The 24,554-nt window shown below is 41.2% G+C and overlaps 1 protein-coding gene across 2 annotated transcripts; it reads right to left on the bottom strand.

The window, feature by feature from the left end:
• Positions 1–2,533: 2,533 nt before the first annotated feature.
• On the bottom strand, positions 2,534–24,554 carry tmem45a (transmembrane protein 45a). Of its 2 annotated transcripts, none has more exons than XM_058639283.1 (6): positions 24,286–24,554; positions 13,214–13,427; positions 4,006–4,218; positions 3,511–3,695; positions 3,215–3,357; positions 2,534–3,135 (listed from the first exon to the last, which is right to left on the bottom strand). In XM_058639283.1, the coding sequence occupies exons 1-6, from the start codon at positions 24,295–24,297 to the stop codon at positions 3,039–3,041; spliced, it is 864 nt and encodes a 287-aa protein (XP_058495266.1). In that variant the 5' UTR covers positions 24,298–24,554; the 3' UTR covers positions 2,534–3,038. The 2 variants fall into 2 exon arrangements, with proteins under 2 accessions (XP_058495266.1, XP_058495267.1); XM_058639284.1 differs by having other exon boundaries at positions 2,535–3,135; positions 24,217–24,551.

Genomic DNA, 24,554 nt, shown 5'->3' with positions numbered 1-24,554 from the left:
TTGAGACATTTAGGACAATAAAGTCTTAATTCACGAGAATAAAGTCTTAATTTAGGAGAATAAAGTCTTAATTCACGAGAATAAAGTCTTAATTTAGGAGAATAAAGTCTTAATTCACGAGAATAAAGTCTTAATTTAGGAGAATAAAGACTTAATTCACAAGAATAAAGTCTTAATTCACAAGAATAAAGTCTTAAAGGGGACATATTATGCAAAATCAAGAGCGGTATTATGTCAACGCGGAGGGACAAGTGTGCTGTTGGTGGCTGCACAGTGGAGCACAGTGTTTTACACAAACTTCCAGCCTCAGAGGATTTTATATATGAAGCTAATGTGCCGGATAAAGTCAGCAAACGTGTGTTCGTGTGTTCGCACCACTTCACATCAGACTGCGGCCAGCGGTCGCCGTATTTAGTCAGCGACCGTATTTCACCGACGTACAAACACACACAGTCTGATACAGTCACATACAGCAGCTGGCGATCAGCGGTGCTGCACTCTCTGTGAAAATCAGTTAAAAAGACATAGGGACAGCACTGACTGTGCTCCGGAGACCTCGCCACCACTGATCGCCAGCGGTGAGCGACGATCTGCCTAAACTGCCGCTGTATGTGGCGATCAGCGGTGACGAGGTCTCCGGAGCACAGTCACCGGTCTGATACAGTAACATACAGCGCCAGCTTATGCAGCTCGCCGCGCGCCGCTGGCGATCAGTGGTGCTGTCCCTAAGTGTTTTTAACTGATTTACAGTTGGTCAGTGTTCGGCTCGATCCTTATGTAGAACGTCTCTTCCTGTGACGGCACTCTCGCTGTTTTCTGCGCACGCTGCCATGTTGATATTGTCAGAGAACTAGTGGAGGGAGGGGGAGAGGAATAGAGCTGTAAAGCGCTGTAAAGAGGACAAATCAGAAACCCCCTGGAAGAAGTGGGTGTGTGTTTGCCTGTGTCTCATTTGCATATAAAGGGACCATGCACGAAAACCGAGCGTTCTGAAAGGGGCGGGTTTAGCAGGGTTATTGAACTGCTATGATGCTTCATCCTTATGGTATTTTGACCAAAGCATGTCACTGACATGTTCATTAGGACACCAGGGAACTATTTTAACTTGGGGAAATAGGGTATAATATGTCTGCTTTAATTTAGGAGAATAAAGTCTTAATTCACGAGAATAAAGTCTTAATTTAGGAGAATAAAGTCTTAATTCACGAGAATAAAGTCTTAATTTAGGAGAATAAAGTCTTAATTCACGAGAATTAAGTCTTAATTTAGGAGAATAAAGTCTTAATTTAGGAGAATAAAGTCTTAATTCACGAGAATAAAGTCTTAATTTAGAAGAATAAAGTCTTAATTCACGAGAATAAAGTCTTAATTTAGGAGAATAAAGTCTTAATTCACGAGAATTAAGTCTTAATTTAGGAGAATAAAGTCTTAATTTAGGAGAATAAAGTCTTAATTCACGAGAATAAAGTCTTAATTTAGGAGAATAAAGTCTTAATTCACGAGAATTAAGTCTTAATTTAGGAGAATAAAGTCTTAATTTAGGAGAATAAAGTCTTAATTCACGAGAATAAAGTCTTAATTTAGGAGAATAAAGTCTTAATTCACGAGAATAAAGTCTTAATTTAGGAGAATAAAGTCTTAATTCACGAGAATTAAGTCTTAATTTAGGAGAATAAAGTCTTAATTTAGGAGAATAAAGTCTTAATTCACGAGAATAAAGTCTTAATTTAGGAGAATAAAGTCTTAATTCACGAGAATTAAGTCTTAATTTAGGAGAATAAAGTCTTAATTTAGGAGAATAAAGTCTTAATTCACGAGAATAAAGTCTTAATTTAGGAGAATAAAGTCTTAATTCACGAGAATAAAGTCTTAATTCACGAGAATAAAGTCTAAATTCACAAGAATAAAGCCTTAATTCACAAGAGTAATTTCAGAGAATAAAGTCTAAATTCACAAGAATAAAGTCTTAATTCATGAGAATAAAGTCTTAATTCACGAGAATAAAGTCTTAATTTACGAGAATAAAGTCTTAATTCACGAGAATAAAGTCTTAATTTACGAGAATAAAGTCTTAATTCATGAGAATAAAGTCTTAATTCACGAGAATAAAGTCTTAATTCACGAGAATAAAGTCTTAATTTACGAGAATAAAGTCTTAATTCACAAGAATAAAGTCTAAATTCACAAGAATAGTCTTAATTCACGAGAATAAAGTCTTAATTTACGAGAATAAAGTCTTAATTCACGAGAATAAAGTCTTAATTCACGAGAATAAAGTCTTAATTCACGAGAATAAAGTCTTAATTTACGAGAATAAAGTCTTAATTCACGAGAATAAAGTCTTAATTTACGAGAATAAAGTCTTAATTCATGAGAATAAAGTCTTAATTCACGAGAATAAAGTCTTAATTCACGAGAATAAAGTCTTAATTTACGAGAATAAAGTCTTAATTCACAAGAATAAAGTCTAAATTCACAAGAATAAAGTCTTAATTCACGAGAATAAAGTCTTAATTTACGAGAATAAAGTCTTAATTCACGAGAATAAAGTCTTAATTCACGAGAATAAAGTCTTAATTCACGAGAATAAAGTCTTAATTTACGAGAATAAAGTCTTAATTCACGAGAATAAAGTCGTACTGTACTGGGTGCTCGCCGGACCTGGACTCAATCCTCAGTCATGTTACTAGAGAAACCACAGAACTGCTCTGAATGACCCTGCAGTCGACCACTTGCAGCTGTTTCGTCCAAGTCCTCCTGGTTCTTTCTGTGGAAAAGATGCATTTTCCTGATACTTATGACAATGTGATGAAGTATCTACCTTGTAGTGAAACATGTTCTAAAGTACAATTCCAACTCCGCTCTTGTAAAACAACAGGTTAGAATATTACCACTCTATTCTCGTAAACGTACAACGTCATTCTCGAAGTCTTTGAAAAGAACTGTTCTCAATGTGGCCTTAATATTCCGTCTCGGTTATGGTGTCCCTGATTTAACTTTGATGGACAGCTGGAGATGAAGCCGGACGTCTGTCCTCTTCATAAAACCTCGTCCTCGGACTCTGGGTCTCTGTCTCTGGGTTTCAGGAGTCCCATCTCCATCGGAGGAGTTCTCTTGAGTCTGGATCGAACCCCGCTACAACAACAACAAACAGGTGTAGTGTTGACATGGAGCCAGTGGAGGTCAGTGTAATGAAGCTGTGACGTGTTCTCACCAGCTGACGGTGCAGTAGATCACGCTGACCACCATCATGGCAAAGGCCAAGTGCCAGGAATAACACATGGTGATGAACATCATGTTTCCAGTGTCTTTCTGGTCCCAGTCTGGTCCACTGGGAGGATACAGCACCAAACCAATCTGTGTCCAACATGAGACCGAAATGTAAAATCACTGATTATCTCCATGGACTTTGGTGTCCGAGTTACAAACGCTCCTAAACCTCATCCATGACCTTCTGCTCACACTCACTCACACACACACACACACACACAGGTTCAGACTCAGAAGTACCTGCCAGAACCAGGTTCCCTGCAGGACGGTGAGCGTGCAGCGCAGCAGCTCCAGGACGATGTTCCCGCGGTGGAAAACCTCCAGGAAGGAAACGAGAGCTTCTCCAAAGATTGCGTAGAGCAGGAGCTGGTGCACGTGGACGTCCAGCATCGCTCTGCCGTGGAGGTGGTAGAAGAAAAGAAATCCTGCAACAACACAACAGTAACACCACATTACCACTGGGGGTGTTAGAAAATATCGTTACACTAAAATATTGCGACATTTCTTGGTGTGATACTGTATGGTTCTTGAAGCTCTGCATCGATACGGAAATATTCTTGACACTGGTTTTGCATTGTATTTAATCCTCTGACCACAAGGTGGCAACACAAATTGTTCTACACACGTGCAAAATGACTTCCGAATTTCTATCGCACACAAACGACAGCTTAAAGACGCACAGCGATGCTGAACGTGAATCACGGGCATAACAAAGACGGAGAATCAAATGTTTACCTTCGTTAAAGAACGCCATGGCCAGCATTAAGCGGTCCGTGGCCAGAGGAGCGCCCTCTGTGGTGTGGAGGATCAGCGTCACAGTCCCAGCCAGGCCGAAGAACAGGTACATGGTGGTGTGCTGCCAGTTCATCAGGTCCTCCCAGTGTTTCTCCACAGAGTCGTACAAGTGCAGCTTCGGTCCGTTGTCAGCAAACTGCTCTGCCAGAATCCCTGCAGCAGGGGGCGCAAGAAACCCTCAGCTCTTCTTCTAACTTTTTCTTCTTAAAGTGATTTAAGCGGGATAATCACAACACCTGGATTCATTTGGATTTTACTGAAGAATTATCCAGAAATGTTCATTGAGTGAGTTCATCTGCCCGATTTCCTAAAATCTACTTAAAGGGGACATATTATGCAAAATCAACTTTTTAATCATTTTAATACTTATATTTGGGACTCTGGAGGCCCTACCAGTCGCCAAAGTGTGGAAAAAGAATACTCAGTCCTGTTTTCGTGGTCCCCCCTAGTGTAAGTATAGGCGATAAAACACGCCATGTTGAATTCCCTGCGGCAGCATGCGCATTTCACCGCGAATGTTACCACCCCACCAGTAAGTTTACTTCAATAGCTCCACCTTAGCTCCACCTTAGCTCCACCTTGTCCCTATAAAATGCGAGAGTGTGTGCATTTGGACTATCTGGGTATCTCATAGGACTACTGGAATTAAGCTAAGTATCACTTCTGTAGGTCTTTCTTATTTGGTTGCTATTTCATTAATTGCTATTGTATCTATCTGGGTTTCTTGACTTTAGACTTGTCTGTTTAGTTAAGGTAAAAGTTTGTTGTTGATATTTTGTCTGCTAGGTCAAAGAGAAAGTTGTTATTGTTGCTTTTTTGACCTAGTTTCTATTGAGCCATCACCATCACCAGTTGTGAAGTTTCATTGGCTACAGGGAGTGGCCACACAGCTGCAACCAATCAGCACCTAATCAGGTGTCTTTAAAAATCAGCACTCACTTTGAAGCGGCTCAAGACTCAGGAAGACAAAGACAAAGGAATCTAAACCGGAGTCTAAACCGGAGTCTTACGAGGCTAAGTACCTGTCTGCAAGTGTTTCCTACCTTTCACATATGTGCCTTTTTTCCATTCCTGTTTATGTTTCTTCTCATAGATACTACAAACCTCACAATCACTCACAGCATCACCGTAACCTGTCCTCACTTATCTATCCCACCCGCTCCACACACATCCAACACCTTGTCGCAGGGGGCCTGTGGAACTGCCAGTCAGCTACTCGCAAGACTGAGTTCATCTCTGGCTCTGCTACAGAGCAATGCCTGGACTTCCTTGCTCTCACTGAGACTTGGATAACACCCTCCAACACAGCCACCCCTGCAGCTCTCTCCTCCGCCCACTCCTTCTCCCACACACCCAGATCCACTGGAAGAGGTGGCGGGACAGGTCTGCTCATCAACCCACAACTGGACTTTCACTCTTTACCCACTGCCACACTTCTCTTCACAGTCGTTTGAATTTCATGCTGTAACTGTAACTCACCCAGTCAAACTAATCATTGTCATCTACCGTCCACCAGGCCCATTGGGACACTTCTTGGAGGAACTAGATGTCCTCCTCTCAAACATCCCAGAAAATGGCCCACCACTTGTTCTTCTTGGTGACTTCAACATCCAGTCAGAGAAGTCATCCGATCTACTTCTTCTACTTTCGTCTCTTTCTCTCTCTCTTGCTCCTTCTCCACCAACTCACAAAGCTGGCAACCACCTTGACCTCATCTTCACCAGAAACTGCTCCACCTTTGACCTCAAGGTAACTCCACTTCATGTCTCTGATCATTTCTTCATTTCCTACTCTCTCCCACTCTCCCAATCTGATGATCTCATCTCATCAGATATTGCACTTGTTCGTCGTAACATTCACTCTCTCTCTCCCTCCTCTCTCTCCTCAACTGTTCTATCAGCACTTCCTTCAGCTGACTCCTTCTCACTCATGCATCCCAACTCTGCCACAGACACCTTCCTCTCTACTCTGTCCTCCTCTCTTGACTCTCTCTGTCCTCTTACTTCACGGCGGGTTCGTAAGTCCTCCCCAGCCCCGTGGTTGTCGGACTCAGTGCGTACTGAGAGAGCCACGATACAGGCAGCAGAAAGGAAATGGAGGAAATCAAAACTCCCTGATGACCTGCTTTCCTATCACTCTCTTCTCTCCACCTTCACTGCCTCTATCTCTGCAGCCAAACAATCTTTCTATCAGAGTAAAATTCAATCCTCTTTCTCTAACCCCAAAAAACTTTTCTCGATCTTCTCTAACCACCTTGACCCCCCCACTCCCCCTCCCTTCTACCAATTCACTTTATCAACTACTTCACAAAAAAAGTAGATGACATTCGCTCTTCTTTCTCAACCCCACCTCCTGATCTCACCACTCTACTAACAACAAATTCAACTCCTTCTCTATCCTCTTTAAAAACCCCACCCTTGACCCGTCTGAAGTAAATAACTACAGACCTGTCTCTCTTCTTCCTTTTCTCTCCAAAACTCTGCTGCTTTCTTTAATCAACTCTCCTCCTACCTTCACCGGAACAACCTTCTTGATCCTCTTAGCATATAAAGTCTCTGCCCTGCCCCACCTCGGCCAGTCTGACCACCTCTCTCTCCTGCTTACCCCGGCTTACAGACCTGTCATCAAAACATCTGTGCCTACAGTGAGAACCATAAAGTCCTGGCCTACTGATGCCATCTTACAACTGCAGGACTGCTTTGAGCTCACTGACTGGACACTGTTCTCACAGCAGGATCTTGAAGGCTATACATCCACTGTACTGCATTATATATCATTCTGTATTGATAATGTTACTGTTGAGAAGCAGACCAGGCATTATCAAAACAACAAAGTGTGGATGAACAGAGATGTCAAGCTGCTGCTGAGGGATCGAGATACTGCCTTCCGCTCTGGCAACAGGGAGCTATACAATGTTGCCAGATCCAACCTAAAGAAGGGAATCAAAGAGGCAAAAGCAGCATACAGGAGGAAGATCGAGGAACACTTCAACGAGGGGGACCCCCGGCGTGTCTGGCAGGGCATTCAACAAATAACAAACTACAGGGGAACAAGGGATCATGACATCAGCACCAGCAGCAACCTGGCTGAGGAGCTCAACCACTTCTTCACACGCTATGAGGTGAGCGGGAATGAGACTGACCCCACACCACCCCCATGCACAAACACCCCAACACTCTCTGTTAGCACAGAGGAGGTAAGGCAGGTGTTCTGCAGGGTAAATCCCAGGAAAGCAGCTGGCCCGGACAGGATTCCAGGGATAGTACTGAGAGACTGCGCTTACCAGCTGGCAGACGCTCTTACCCCCATCTTTAACCTCTCCCTTTCCACCTGCACTGTCCCAAAATGCCTGAAATCTGCCACCATAGTCCCGGTCCCCAAGAAAACAGTTATGAGCAGCCTAAATGACTACAGACCTGTGGCGCTCACTTCCACTGTGATGAAGTGTTTTGAAAGACTGTTGCTAAAAAACATCAAAGCCTCTCTCCCCCCCAGCCTTGACCGGCACCAGTTTGCATACAGGGCTAACAGATCCACCGCAGATGCCATCAACACAGCCCTCCACAACATACTGACACACCTTGAACACCCTGGCACCTACGCAAGACTGCTGTTTCTGGACTTCAGCTCTGCATTCAACTGCATCATCCCCAGCCAGCTGGTGTCCAAGTTACTCAGCCTGGGCATCAACCAGAACATCTGCAGCTGGATCAGAGACTTTCTGACAGACCGCCCTCAGTCAGTGCGGATGGGCCCTCACCACTCATCAGTCCTCACACTCAGCACAGGGGCCCCCCAGGGCTGTGTGCTGAGTCCGCTACTGTACATACTGTACACCTACGACTGTACACCGTCACACAACAACAACATCTTTGTCAAATTTGCTGACGACACTACAGTAGTGGGGCTCATCCACAACAACGATGAGTCTGCTTACAGAGACGACATCCATAAACTCATCACCTGGTGCTCCACAAACAACCTGGCCCTCAACTCCTCCAAAACCAAGGAAATGTTGATTGACTTCCGCAGGAAAAGAACAGACCCTGCCCCTGTCCACATCAGAGGAGATGTAGTGGAGAGGGTCAGTGACTTCAAGTTCCTCGGAACACACATCTCCTGTGACCTCACCTGGTCCACTAACATCTCTGCCCTGGCGAAGAAAGGTCAACAGCGCCTGTACTTTCTAAGAACAATGAGGAAAGCCAATCTGCCTCAGAAACTGCTCCAGACATTTTACACCTGTGCCATACAAAGCATCATCACATACAACATCATAGTGTGGTTCAACAGTTGTACTGCGGCTGACAGAAAAGCCCTGGACAGAGTCAGGAAGTCAGCCCAGAAAATAACACACACACAACTGCCGTCACTTTTTGACATACACCACACCAGATGCCAACAACGAGCACAAAACATAATCAAGGACAGTTTCCACCCAGGCCACTCCTTGTTCTCGCTGCTGCCCTCCGGGAGGCGCTACAGATCATCACGGTCCCACACATCCAGGCTGACCAACAGCTTCTACCCCAGCGCCATCAGGCAACTGAACTCTTGCACATAGTTGTCTGCCCACACTGACTGACACTGAAAACACTGACTGCACTTTAAAAATTGACTGTGCACTTTAGGAAGCTGTGCAATATTGAATTTTACTGTCTTATTGTTGTTGATTGTGTGTATGTCTTTTTAAACCACATGGAGGTTTGCATTTTAAATTTCGTTTGTACCTTGGTATAAATGACAATAAAAGGATTCAATTCAATTCAATTAAGTCTGGTTTTAAAGCAGGTCACTCGACCGAAACTGCACTTCTTGCTGTCACTGAGCAACTCCACACTGCCAGGGATGCCTCTCTCTCCTCTGTGCTCATCCTCTTGGACCTTTCTGCAGCGTTTGACACAGTTAACCACCAGATCCTTACTTCCTCCCTTCAAGAACTAGGTGTCTCAGGCTCTGCACTTACCCTACTCTCATCCTATCTTCAAAACTGAACATACAGAGTAACCTGGAGAGGATCCGTGTCGGAACCCTGTCCTCTAGCTACTGGGGTCCCTCAGGGTTCTTTCTTGGGCCCTCTCCTCTTCTCTCTATACACCAACTCTCTTGGTTCTGTTATTCTCTCTCATGGTTTTTCCTATCACAGCGACCGTATTTCACCGACGTACAAACACACACATTTTTAAGAAAAGGTCACATAGAGGTCATAACTGACCATTCTGACACGTCCTAATTAAAAATATTTGTTCAGTACGTCCTCCATGACCGGAGCACAGACTCAGTCTGATACAGTCACATACAGCGATCAGTGGTGCTGTCCCTAAGTGTTTTTAACGGATTTACAGTTGGTCAGTGTTCGGCTTGATCCTTGTGTCGGACGTCTCTTCCTGTGACGACACTCTCGCTGCCATGTTGATATTATCAGAGAACTAGTGGAGGGAGGGGGAGAGGAATGAAGCGGAGGGAACAGGAGTTGAGCAAGTGAGCGCTGTAAAGAGGACAAATCAGAAACCCCCTGGGAGAAGTGGGCGTGTGTTTGCCTGTGTCTCATTTGTATATAAAGGGACCATGCACAAAACCGAGCGTTCTGAAATGGGCGGGTTTAGCAGGGTTATTGAACTGCTATGGTGCTTCATCCTTATGGTATTTTGACCAAAGCATGTCACTGACATGTTCATTAGGACACCAGGGAACTATTTTAACTTAGGAAATAAGGTATAATATGTCTCCTTTAAAGATCCAAAATTGACTTAACATTCCTAAATCTACTGATATTCCAAAATCTTCTTATCACTCCAAAATCTACTTATAATTCCTAAATCTATTTAAAGTTCCTAAATCTACTTATCAAAATCTACTTTTCATTCCAAAATCTACTTCTTCTTCTTCCAAAATCTACTTCTTCTTCTTCTTTTCCTTTCGGCTGCTCCCTTCAGGGGTCGCCACAGCAAATCAACCTCCTCCATCTCACCCTGTTCTCTGTATCCCCCTCTTTCACACCAACTAACTTCATGTCCTCTTTCACTACATCCATATACCTTCTCTTTGGTCTTCCTGTAGACCTCCTGCCTGGCAGTTCCAACCCCAGCATCCTTCTACCAATATACTCACTATCCCTCCTCTGTACATGACCAAACCATCTCATTCTGGCCTCTCTGACCTTATCTCCAAAACATCTAACATGTGCTGTTCCTCTGATTGACTCATTCCTGATCCTATCCATCTTCGTCACTCCCAAAGAGAACCTCAACATCTTCATCTCTGCTACCTCCAGCTCTGCTTCCTGTCTTTTCCTCAGTGCCACTGTCTCTAGACCATACAGCATCGCTGGTCTCACCACTGTCTTGTATATCTTTCCTTTCATTCTGGCTGATACTCTTTTATCACACATTACTACCCTTGACACTTTTCTCCACCCATTCCAACCAGCTTGAACACGTTTCTTCACCTCTTTTCCACAATCTCCACTGCTCTGGACTGTTGACCCTAAATACTTCAAATCCTCCACCTTCTTTATCTCTGTAGCCTCATGGTTCCACTTGGGTTCCTCTCATTCACACACATATATTCTGTCTTGCTGCGACTAACCTTCATTCCTCTCCTTTCTAGAGCATATCTCCACCTCTCAAGCTTTTCCTCCACCTGGTCTCTGCTCTCACCACAGATCACAATGTCATCTGCAAACATCATAGTCCAATCTCCATGGACTATGTCTCCATGGACTGTCTAACCTCATCTGTCAGTCTGTCCATCACCACCACCAACAAGAAGGGACTCAGAGCCGAACCCTGATGTAGTCCCACCTCCACCTTGAACTTCTCTGTCACACCTACAGCACACCTCACCGCTGTCTCACAGTTGGCATACATGTCCTGCACCAGTCTAACATACTTCTCTGCCACTCCAGACTTCCTCATACAGGACCATAGTTCCTCTCTCTTTTTCCAGATCTACAAAGGCACAATGCAGCTCCCTCTGACCTTCTCTGTATTTGTCTACCAGCATTCTTAAAGCAAATACTGCACCTGTAGTACTCTTTCTAGGCATGAAACCATACTGTTGCTCACAAATGCTGACTTCTGCCCTCAGTCTAGTTTCCACTACTCTTTCCCATAACTTCATTGTATGGCTCATCAACTTTATTCCTCTATAGTAACTGCACTTCTGAACATCTCCCTTATTCTTAAAAATGGGCACCATCACACTTCTTCTCCATTCCTCAGGCATCCCCTCACTCTCTAAGATCCTGTTGAATAGTCTAACCAGAAACTCTACTGCCTCCTCTCCTAGACACTTCCATACCTCCACAGGTATATCATCGGGACCAACTGCCTTTCCATTCTTCATCCTCTTCAGTGCCCTCTTCACTTCAGCTTTACTAATCTCTGCTACTTCATGGTTCATAGTAGTTACATCTTCTACCCTTTGCTCTCTTTCATTGTCCTCATTCATGAGCTCTTCAAAGTACTCTTTCCATCTTCCCATTACTTCTGTGGCACCTGTCAACACATGTCCCTCTCTATCCTTAATCACCCGAACCTGCTGGACGTCTTTCCCATCTCTATCTCTCTGTTTTGCCAACCTGTATAAATCATTCTCTCCCTCCTTACTTTCCAACCTAGCATACAAGTCATCATACGCCCTTTGTTTGGCCTTTGCCACCTCTACCTTTACCTTGTGCTGCATCTCCCTGTACTCCTGTCTGCTCTCTTCAGTCTCCTCAGTGTCCCACTTTTTCTTTGCTTACCTCTTTCTCTTTATATACTCCTGCACTTCCCCATTCCACCACCAAGTCTCCTTATCTACTTTCCTTCCAGACGACACACCAAGTACTCTCCTACCTGTCTCCCTGATTACATTAGCTGTAGTTGTCCAGTCATCTGGGAGCTCTCCCTGACCACCCATATTCTTTCTCAACTCCTCCCTGAAAGCCACAGAACAGTCCTCTCTTTTCAGCTTCCACCACTTTGTCCTTTGTTCTGCCTTTTTCCTCTTCGTCTTCCTTGTCACCAGATTCATCCTATGCTGACTTGCTACACTCTCACCCACCACTACTTTGCAGTCACTGATCTCCTTCAGATTACATCGTCTATACAAGATGTAGTCTACCTGTGTGCTCCTACCTCCACTCTTATAAGTTACCCTATGCTCATGCCTCTTCTGGAAAAAAGTATTCACTACAGCCATTTCCATCCTTTTTGCAAAGTCTACCACCATCTGTCCATCTGTGTTCCTGTCCTGGATACCAAACCTGCCCATCACTTCTTCATCACCTCTATTTCCTGCACCAACATGTCCATTGAAGTCTGCACCAATTACCACTCTCTCACCTCTGGGGATATTCTGCATCACCATCTAACTCACTCCAGAAAGTTTCCTTCTCCTCTAATTCACATCCCACCTGTGGGGCATAGCCACTAATAACATTTAACATCAAGCTTCAGACTCATCAGTCTATCTGACACTCTTTTCACTTCCAGGACATTCCTAACAAACTCCTCCTTTAGGATAACCCCTACTCCATTTCTCTTCCTATCAATACCATAGTAGTACAACTTAAAACCTGCACCTAAGCTTCTCGCCCTGCTACCTTTCCACCTGATCTCCTGGACACACAGTATATCCACCTTCCTTCTCTGCATCATGTCAATCAACTCTCTAGCTTTTCCCGTCATCGTCCCAATATTCAAAGTCCCAACTCTCAGTCCCAGACTCTTGCCTTTCCTCTTTTCTCTCTCTTTCTGAACCCGCCTTCCTCCTCTCCTCCTTCGACTTCGACCCACAGTAGCCCAATTTCCACTGTTACCCTGTAGGTTATCTGTACCAATGGCAGTCATTGTTAACCCGGGCCTCGACCGGTCCGGTATGGAAGTCATAGGTTCGATTCGCATATTTGGAAAAGTTCCTATATCTACTTATCATTCCAAAATCTACTTATAATTCCAAAATCTACGTAAAGTTCCAAAATCTACTTATAATTCCAAAATCTACTTATCATTCCAAAATCTACCTATAATTCCAAAATCTACTTAAAGTTCCAAAATCTACTTGTAGTTAGTTTGAAATCACAAAGAGTCTGATGGAGTTACAGTGCTGAGAAGCACACATGGTCACAGAAGGGTTAACAGTGAAAGAAAAACCTGCTCACCGACAAAAGAGAAGAAGATGACGATGGAGCTTTCGATGACCTCCAGGCGGCGCTGTGACACTCTGCTGGACAAGCGAGTGGAACCTAAGTTCTTGTTCCTGCGGGAGGCGTGCCAGAGCGCGTACTTTGCCGTCCACCAGATCCCAGCCACAAAGAAGAAGCTGCCGGGGAGGGCGTGGCCTTTAAAGCTCCCCATGACCAATGAGCCGTGAACCTGAAAACACACGAGAATCACAGAATATACAGCTGAGCTGTGATGTCATCAGACTGCCACTCACTGATTGGTCAGAGAGTGTCGTCACTGAAGAGTTAAAGCAACAATGTCCTGAAAACGTGTGTTTTTTAGCAAAGGAAACGTCTCAAATGTCAATGTATTTTTGTTCATACATGTTTATTGAAAGTTTGTTTGTTTACACACACACACACCAGGGGGGTATTCCATCAACGTAGCTAAGAATTGCCAGACTTAGGTGTAAGCTTGAAGCTTGACTAAGCTCCATCTCCCAATCTAGCTCCAAGCCGTTTCCATCAAGTGAAATCAGCTGGCTCCACTTGACGCTTAGTCAAGCCTCACCTGTTAAGCCTCAACTTGTGCACGCCCACAGGGAAAATAAAAAGCCCATTCTAGTCGAGCGCGGAAACTGAAAAATGCCGAAAAGCAAGAGGAAAAGAACGTGCAGAGATGTTCTCTGCAGCGGAGCAAACCCTCCTCATGGAGGTATATGAGGATTACAGCCACATAATCCCAAAGAAGGGCAATAAAGCGAGGGATGTGGCGTGGCAGAATATTGCCGAGAGGCTGAATGTGTAAGTGACAAAGAAAATGAAGTATTTCAGCATCATCATGTTATATAAATCCTCCATCAAAGGGACAAAATATATGTAGACAATAATCTACCAATTGATTTCTTGATGGTTTTTGTTTTTAACTGATCAATTATGTGGACCATTAATATTATTTATTAATAATATTTTATTAATTAATATAATATATATTAATTAATCAAATATAATATTAATTCATTATTAATAATTATGAATGCAACCAAATCCCTAAAATGAAAAGGAAAATCCCCAAAGAACAAAAAGACAGCCCTAATAAGTAACATTCATATGAACATAATTAAAATAGCATTATTGTTTCACTGCAATTTATGTGAAATTCTCCATATTTGATCATTTGGCAGCCCTAGTAGTAATGTTAGAAAGTGATATTCATCACATTTATCAACTGAATGTTATGCAAATCGATGGGATAGCTTTCATTTATTTCCTGCATGGCCAATTGTATAGAATTGATATCCTTTTCATTTAAGCCTGTCATTTTTACATGCTGTATTTGTGCTACTTCTGTATTTGGTCCCAGATGCTATATGTTGAATTGTTGTATTTTCATTTTATTTTATGTAAAGCACTTTGAATCACCTTGTGCTAAAATGTGCTATATAAAGTAGCCTTGCCTACATTTTTGATAATAATAGGCTACATTTAATCAAAGTATTTTACATGACTCATCACATTTATCATACAATTGATTATTACATGAAGAAATGCAATGTTGGTTATCATTCTATAGGAAATAATCATATGACAGATCTATTGATTGTAAAAAAAAAAAGTTATTTATGTAGAATCATTTTAGCAAATCAAGCAATTCAATGGAGACGAGGACCGCTATTACAGTAAGTGAATGCAGGTGACAGCAAATCAATCATCTAATTGTGGTTTGGTGTACACATTCAATCTTTTATTTTCAATGCCTCAATTTCCTTTTATTATATTTTTTTGCTAATTTGTTTAATTTTGTATTTATTTGTGTCTTATTTTTTATTATATTTTATTTTGGTGATAATGTTCTTTCATGTACTTGTAGATAATATATAATTATTAGTATAAATCATTTCTTTAATACATTTTATTATATATTTTATGTTTTACATATTATTTTATCATTCCATGACAGTTGTGTGTCTCTGTTTCTGTCTATTGGACATTCTTTGATCATAGATGGTGCTAAGCTTCACTTTTAGCCTGCTACAGACCAGGTTTGCCCGGCAGCATAAGTTACCATGGTTACATGGCTGGCATTCACATTAGCCACCTTGGTGGAACAGGGTTGAGGCTCAGATTGATGGAACGGAAACCTGAGCCACAGTTATGGCTTAGCCATGGTTGAGGCTTAGCCAGAGTCATAGTTTCCATGGTTACTGAGTTGGGGCTAATCTCAGCCTCTTTGATGGAACCGAACTCTCACTCATATTAGCCAGACTTGGCCATTTAAGCTTGGCTTTGCCTTTAGCCTGCTTGATGGAATACCCCCCTGGAGATAACAGACAACAGCACACACACACACATTTACAAACGAAAATACAGAAATAAACAAATAAATTAAAAGAAAAAAAAATATTATACAGTATGTATATATATATATAAATAAAAATGGGGGGGTTCACCTATATATCAGAGCAGTTACAAGACAAAGATCACAGTCATAGGCCAAAGTAAACTTACACAGTGTGTGGAGGTTGGAGGTCAAGGATGGAGGTCGACATGCAGGAGGAACAGCTGCCACAGTTCATTACATTTAGATCCAGAGCGTCTCTTTAAGAGTTTGAAAACATTAATATGTCCATAATCCACAATGAATGTGTTGGTGGGTGTTGTGATTTCCAATACCTCCAAATTAGACGTCTAGCAATCAAACAGAGAAAAGCAGCAACATTCATTGTGGATTAGGGACATATTAATGTTTTCAAACTCTTAAAGAGAGGCATGAACAGTGGTGGTTATTATCTGAGCTCCAGTATCTTTACTATCTTTATCTGCCGCTGTGTACGCAGAGTAGACTTTACAACAGAGACATAGACGGAAGCACGGAAGTGCATCGTCGTTGTCGTCATCATCATCATCGCCATCGCCATCATCATCGTTGTCGTCGTCATTATCATCGCCGTCGTCATCAACGTCATCTTCATCATCATCATCATCGTCATCATTATCATCGCTATCGTCGTCGTCATTATTATCGTTGTCATCATCGTCGTCACCGCCATCATCGTCATTATCATCGTCCTCATCATTATCATCGCCGTCGTCGTCATCATTGTCGTCATCATCGCCGTCATCATTATCATTACCTCCTGCATGTCGAGGGCCTTGACCTCCATTATCATCATCGTCATCATTGTCGTCATCATCATCATCGCCATCGCCATCATCATCGTTGTCGTTGTCATTATCATCACCGTCGTCATCAACGTCATCTTCATCATCATCATCATCATCGTCATCATTATCATCGCTATCGTTGTCGTCATTATTATCGTTGTCATCATCGTCGTCACCGTCATCATCGTCATTATCATCGTCCTCATCATTATCATCGCCGTCGTCGTCATCTTTGTCATCATCATCGCCGTCATCATTATCGTCGCCGTCAACATTATCATTACCTCCTGCATGTCGAGGGCCTTGACCTCCATTATCATCATTATCATCGTTGTCATTGTCGTCATCATCATCGTCATCATTGTCGTCGTCATCTTCATCGCCGTCGTCGTCATCATTATCATCATCATCGTCATCGTTGTCATAGTCGTCATTATCGTCGTCATCATTATCATCATCATCTTTATCGTCGTCATCGTCATCATCATCATCATCGTTGTCGTTGTTGTCATCATTATCGTCATCGTCATCATTATCATCATTATCGTCGTCATCATCGTTGTCGTCGCCGTAGTCATCATCATCGGCGTCATCATTATCATCGTTGTCGTCGTCGTCATCATCATCCGCTCACATCCAGTGCAGGATTGGCTGCATGTTGGCAGCCCAGTAGTAAAACACCACCATCTCCTGTTGGTTTCTGCAGGACATCTAAACTGCAACACGGCCGTGTCTAACGTTCTGTATGAATCTCACTCTGTTCTTGATGCAAGTCATCGAGATAAGCGTTCCCTGCGCTGCTTCCCCTGAGATCAGAAAAGGCTCTGTTTGGAAACGTTGTGACCACGTTCAGTGACTGAAGGACAAATCCTTCTAATGATTCAGATTCCATAAATAGATGAGTTAGTGTTGATAATACGAGTTCTGCGCACGCGTGATTTCCTACTGCACATGGACAGAGGCTCATTACAACATAATACAAATAAAAAAAACAATTTCTGTTGATAAAGCCTCATTTCATTTTACACACTGCACCTTTAAATATTACAAAACTCTCACTTTTTCTTAATTTTTTTATCAGTTTCCTTTAAATACATGTAGTTCATGTAAAATACGTTGATTTTAAATTTGGACGTTAGTTTGTATAAAAGTGTTAATAACAGTGTTTTACTGAGGCAGCGCTTCATTTACACACCATAATGACACATAATGAGGGATTGTTCAGGTGTTATTAAGGTGAGGTGGAGTCACACAGTCGGAGATGACACAAGAAAAACAGGATTTTACCCACTTAACAAAAAACTCACTCTCCCACACCAAAGTCCAGAGAGAAAATCAGTGATTTTAGCTCACAGGGACACAGGAGCTGCTGGTCCTCTGTGGATCAACAACTTCTGTGTGTGTGATGTTAAAATCAGTGATTTTCTCTCTGGACTTTGGTGTGGGAGAGTGAGTGGTTTACAAACTTCCCTTTCCTGTTGGAGAAGTCTGTCTGACAGTGACATAAAGACGAGAACATGTGAGGTAGATATCGTGGACTTAAACTGAAGTCCCTGCTGTGGACATGTCGGTGATGATGTAAGTTTCGTACTATTGCTTTAAACATGTGACCTGCTGCTCTATAAAGCACAGTTCTGCCCGCGTGCCACTTTGCAATCATTAGCCTTCATTTCCTCGTCAGATGAAAGCACACCTGACTTATGTGGCTGTGTTCTTCTCACCAGGTTTCACACTCAATCTGTCATCCACCTCCTCATGCTGTCATCACTCACACACTCACTCACTCACTCATTAATTCATTCATTCATTCACCGGGTCTGACTTTACCAGTGAAGCAGAGAGTGTGAATGTGTGCACAGAGTACAGAATATTAAAGGACACAGTGGACACTAACAGATACTGTGTCTTTGTGTGTGTCCTCTCCACACTGAGGAAAACACTTGAGTCGCCATGACGACCACTCGTCACATCACCTGGCTGGAGAGCTGCTGAGTGTCTGAGTGATTTAATCAACAACAACAACATCTGTGAGGACGATGATTTCAGTCATTATAACGAGTCAATCACTTACTGTGACTTCATCTGTGTAATATCACAATAATATTGTATCGTGACTTCAATATGGTGGTAACACTGTATCGTGACTTCAGTATCGTGGTAACACCGTATCATGACTTCAGTATCGTGGTAACATTGTATCGTGACTTCAGTATCGTGGTAACACCGTATCATGACTTCAGTATCGTGGTAATATCGTATCGTGACTTCAGTATCGTGGTAACACCGTATCGTGACTTCAGTATCGTGGTAACATTGTATCGTGACTTCAGTATCGTGGTAACACCGTATCGTGACTTCAGTATCGTGGTAACATTGTATCGTGACTTCAGTATCGTGGTAACATTGTATCGTGACATCAATATCGTGGTAACATTGTATCGTGACTTCAATATGGTGGTAACACTGTATCGTGACTTCAGTATCGTGGTAACACCGTATCGTGACTTCAGTATCGTGGTAACACCGTATCGTGACTTCAGTATCGTGGTAATATCGTATCGTGACTTCAGTATCGTGGTAACACCGTATCGTGACTTCAGTATCGTGGTAACATTGTATCGTGACTTCAGTATCGTGGTAACACCGTATCGTGACTTCAGTATCGTGGTAACATTGTATCGTGACTTCAGTATCGTGGTAACACTGTATCGTGACATCAATATCGTGGTAACATTGTATCGTGACTTCAATATGGTGGTAACACTGTATCGTGACTTCAGTATCGTGGTAACACCGTATCGTGACTTCAGTATCGTGGTAACACCGTATCGTGACTTCAGTATCGTGGTAACATTGTATCGTGACTTCAGTATCGTGGTAACACCGTATCGTGACTTCAGTATCGTGGTAACATTGTATCGTGACTTCAATCGTGATGACTATATATTGTGATAATATCATATCATGATGACTTAAATATCGTATTGCGGTCTCTCCACTCGTCCTGCAGAGGTCTTTAACTGCATCACGTTACCTTCACTGACTTTCATGTGAATATTCAAATGTCACTTTTGCTACAAATGCTAATTTTTTACTGCATCATTCACTCATTCCCACTGTTCCACGATTTATTGGCTACTCATAACAACCGAGTTTGACAAGATAAACGCTTCTTGTCTCCACCCGCCCCTGCTCTGCTGCTGCTGCATACAAACACTCCCTCAGTCTAATCTTACAGTTTAACAGCCGACAGTGAAGTTTATGAAGACTCATAAAGAAAGAACTCATGAAACAGCGACGTGTCACATGACAGTGAACTGCAGACGTCAAAATAAAAGTCTCTACTGTCCACAGACTTCAAAATAAGAGTCTCTACTGTCCACAGACGTCAAAATAAAAGTCTCTACTGTCCACAGACGTCAAAATAAAAGTCTCTACTGTTCATAGGCGTCAAAATAAAACTCTCTACTGTCCACAGACGTCAAAATAAAAGTCTCTACTGTCCACAGACTTCAAAATAAAAGTCTCTACTGTCCACAGACGTCAAAATAAAAGTCTCTACTGTCCACAGACGTCAAAATAAAAGTCTCTACTGTTCATAGACGTCAAAATAAAACTCTCTACTGTCCACAGACGTCAAAATAAAAGTTTCTACTGTCCACAGATGTCAAAATAAAAGTTTCTACTGTCCACAGACGTCAAAATAAAAGTCTCTACTGTCCACAGACGTCAAAATAAAAGTCTCTACTGTCCACAGACGTCAAAATAAAAGTCTCTACTGTTCATAGACGTCAAAATAAAACTCTCTACTGTCCACAGACGTCAAAATAAAAGTCTCTACTGTCCACAGACTTCAAAATAAAAGTCTCTACTGTTCATAGACGTCAAAATAAAACTCTCTACTGTCCACAGACGTCAAAATAAAAGTTTCTACTGTCCACAGATGTCAAAATAAAAGTTTCTACTGTCCACAGACGTCAAAATAAAAGTCTCTACTGTTCATAGACGTCAAAATAAAAGTCTCTACTGTTCATAGACGTCAAAATAAAACTCTCTACTGTCCACAGACGTCAAAATAAAAGTCTCTACTGTCCACAGACGTCAAAATAAAAGTCTCTACTGTCCACAGACGTCAAAATAAAAGTCTCTACTGTCCACAGACTTCAAAATAAGAGTCTCTACTGTCCACAGACGTCAAAATAAAAGTCTCTACTGTCCACAGACGTCAAAATAAAAGTCTCTACTGTTCATAGGCGTCAAAATAAAACTCTCTACTGTCCACAGACGTCAAAATAAAAGTCTCTACTGTCCACAGACGTCAAAATAAAAGTCTCTACTGTTCATAGACGTCAAAATAAAACTCTCTACTGTCCACAGACGTCAAAATAAAAGTTTCTACTGTCCACAGATGTCAAAATAAAAGTTTCTACTGTCCACAGACGTCAAAATAAAAGTCTCTACTGTCCACAGACGTCAAAATAAAAGTCTCTACTGTCCACAGACGTCAAAATAAAAGTCTCTACTGTTCATAGACGTCAAAATAAAACTCTCTACTGTCCACAGACGTCAAAATAAAAGTCTCTACTGTCCACAGACTTCAAAATAAAAGTCTCTACTGTTCATAGACGTCAAAATAAAACTCTCTACTGTCCACAGACGTCAAAATAAAAGTTTCTACTGTCCACAGATGTCAAAATAAAAGTTTCTACTGTCCACAGACGTCAAAATAAAAGTCTCTACTGTTCATAGACGTCAAAATAAAAGTCTCTACTGTTCATAGACGTCAAAATAAAAGTCTCTACTGTCCACAGACGTCAAAATAAAAGTCTCTACTGTCCACAGACGTCAAAATAAAAGTCTCTACTGTCCACAGACGTCAAAATAAAAGTCTCTACTGTCCACAGACTTCAAAATAAGAGTCTCTACTGTCCACAGACGTCAAAATAAAAGTCTCTACTGTCCACAGACGTCAAAATAAAAGTCTCTACTGTTCATAGGCGTCAAAATAAAACTCTCTACTGTCCACAGACGTCAAAATAAAAGTCTCTACTGTCCACAGACTTCAAAATAAAAGTCTCTACTGTCCACAGACGTCAAAATAAAAGTCTCTACTGTCCACAGACGTCAAAATAAAAGTCTCTACTGTTCATAGACGTCAAAATAAAACTCTCTACTGTCCACAGACGTCAAAATAAAAGTTTCTACTGTCCACAGATGTCAAAATAAAAGTTTCTACTGTCCACAGACGTCAAAATAAAAGTCTCTACTGTCCACAGACGTCAAAATAAAAGTCTCTACTGTCCACAGACGTCAAAATAAAAGTCTCTACTGTTCATAGACGTCAAAATAAAAGTCTCTACTGTCCACAGACTTCAAAATAAAAGTCTCTACTGTTCATAGACGTCAAAATAAAACTCTCTACTGTCCACAGACGTCAAAATAAAAGTTTCTACTGTCCACAGATGTCAAAATAAAAGTTTCTACTGTCCACAGACGTCAAAATAAAAGTCTCTACTGTTCATAGACGTCAAAATAAAAGTCTCTACTGTTCATAGACGTCAAAATAAAACTCTCTACTGTCCACAGACGTCAAAATAAAAGTCTCTACTGTCCACAGACGTCAAAATAAAAGTCTCTACTGTCCACAGACGTCAAAATAAAAGTCTCTACTGTCCACAGACGTCAAAATAAAAGTCTCTACTGTTCATAGACGTCAAAATAAAACTCTCTACTGTCCACAGACGTCAAAATAAAAGTTTCTACTGTCCACAGATGTCAAAATAAAAGTTTCTACTGTCCACAGACGTCAAAATAAAAGTCTCTAAAATAAAAGTCTCTACTGTTCATAGACGTCAAAATAAAACTCTCTACTGTCCACATACGTCAAAATAAAAGTCTCTACTGTCCACAGACGTCAAAATAAAAGTCTCTACTGTCCACAGACGTCAAAATAAAAGTCTCTACTGTTCATAGACGTCAAAATAAAACTCTCTACTGTCCACAGACGTCAAAATAAAAGTTTCTACTGTCCACAGATGTCAAAATAAAAGTTTCTACTGTCCACAGACGTCAAAATAAAAGTCTCTAAAATAAAAGTCTCTACTGTTCATAGACGTCAAAATAAAACTCTCTACTGTCCACATACGTCAAAATAAAAGTCTCTACTGTTCATAGACGTCAAAATAAAAGTTTCTACTGTCCACAGTTGTCAAAATAAAAGTTTCTACTGTCCACAGACGTCAAAATAAAAGTCTCTACTGTTCATAGACGTCAAAATAAAAGTCTCTACTGTTCATAGACGTCAAAATAAAAGTCTCTACTGTCCACATACGTCAAAATAAAAGTCTCTACTGTCCACAGACGTCAAAATAAAAGTCTCTACTGTTCATAGACGTCAAAATAAAAGTCTCTACTGTTCATAGACGTCAAAATAAAACTCTCTACTGTCCACAGATGTCAAAATAAAAGTCTCTACTGTTCATAGACGTCAAAATAAAAGTCTCTACTGTTTACTCTACTGTCTAGCACGTTAGTTAACTGAGGAACTGGTTAAGGTTTAGGACTAAGATTTGAATTGTGGTTAGGTTCAGGTTAGTGTTAGTCATTAACTGGTTATGGTTAAAGTTAGTGATAAGGCTTTGTTCAAAAGAATGAAAGTCAGAGTCTTTAAAAGTATAGCTGTATGAACTGTGTGTGTGTTTGACCCTCATGTGTTCATTAGACATTAAAACTTTCACAGGCGACAGATGAAAATAGACTTGAAGCTAAATCTGGTACAAAGACTCTGTTTTCTCCACTGAGATGAAGCTGAGATGTCATTTAAACACGGTCCCTAAACTAAAACTAAACTAGTCTCAAAATAAAATAAACTCAACATTCTGTATAATTACAATTTTAATTCAGTTTAAATAAACATTTGGTGTACAGGTATACTGTATTTCAGTCTATACCCTCTAAAATAAAATAGAATCTACTGTTTATGGTCTGTATTACATGATCTTAAAATATACACTTGTTATTAGCTTTCATTTCAGATAAAACCTGCTTTCATACATTTAAATGTAGGATATTTACGTGTGTTACAAACAATCACATTAACTCTAAATACGGTCACATTCTGCTATAACACAATAACTACATTTGATGATGATATGATTGTCAACGCTGCCGCCTTTAAAAAAGTAGGAAACTAATCTATATAGATTTGGATATATTTAGATATCCAAAATCTAAGACCAGATCCCTTGTTATCATGGATTTCTGTTTTTTTAATCATATTTTTCTTTTCTTTCCTAATATTTATTGGGTTTTTTGCACCAATAATCAGATTAAAACGCTGTTACTGTGTTAACTTTACATTACATTACATTACATTACATTACATGTCATTTAGCAGACGCTTTTATCCAATTTAAACATTTGGGTACAAAGAATCGGGTAACTTTACCTGATTCTGATTCTGACACACATGTAACTGTGTAACTCACTGTTAAGTAACAATATTTAATTGTTAGTTAATGTTAAATTCAATGACTTGATGATTGTCTAACATTTATTTTAGAATAATAGACACACAATATACATAGAATAAAGTAGAAAAATAGAATGAAACTGTAAAACGTAAAGATGAGGAGTGTGTAATAAATAATAATTATGAACTGTAAAACATACCCTATTGTAAAGTGTAACTATGGAAATGTTATATTTGCAACAAAGATAACATCAGGAAAAAGTATGGAATAATGTGAAGAATGAAGAATGTTTCTATAAAAGTAAGCAGATGTAAATAAAGAGCAGATTCCTCTTTAGTGAAGAGAGAAAGTGCTTTTTCTTACCAGTGCGTGAATCAGCGAGCAGATGACAAACAGACAAAAAGAAAAGCAGAAAAATCAAAGTTTCCTCACGTTTGTCCTCATGTAAATAACTTCCGGTATGAAAAAACAGTCTCAGCAGACGAAGCTGAAGCAAACATGAGTTTTCCTCTCACTCCGCTGCTGCTCTGGCTCTTCTCTCCTCTCTCCTCACTCCGCACACGCTCAGCCTCCCGCTCTCCTATTGGCTGTCTGCGGCAGCTGACGTCATCGGCCCGCGTTGTGATTGGCTGAGGCTGCACGTCAGTCTCCGGTGTCCACGTGTGCACTTTCACTCCGCCTGTTCGTCCCTCCTCTCTCTG

This window comes from Solea solea, chromosome 9, assembly GCF_958295425.1.
Source record: "Solea solea chromosome 9, fSolSol10.1, whole genome shotgun sequence".
NCBI classification, from domain to species: Eukaryota; Metazoa; Chordata; class Actinopteri; order Pleuronectiformes; family Soleidae; genus Solea; species Solea solea.
The sequence above is the reverse complement of the archived record's forward strand: the minus strand, read 5'-3'. Positions and strand labels throughout refer to the sequence as shown.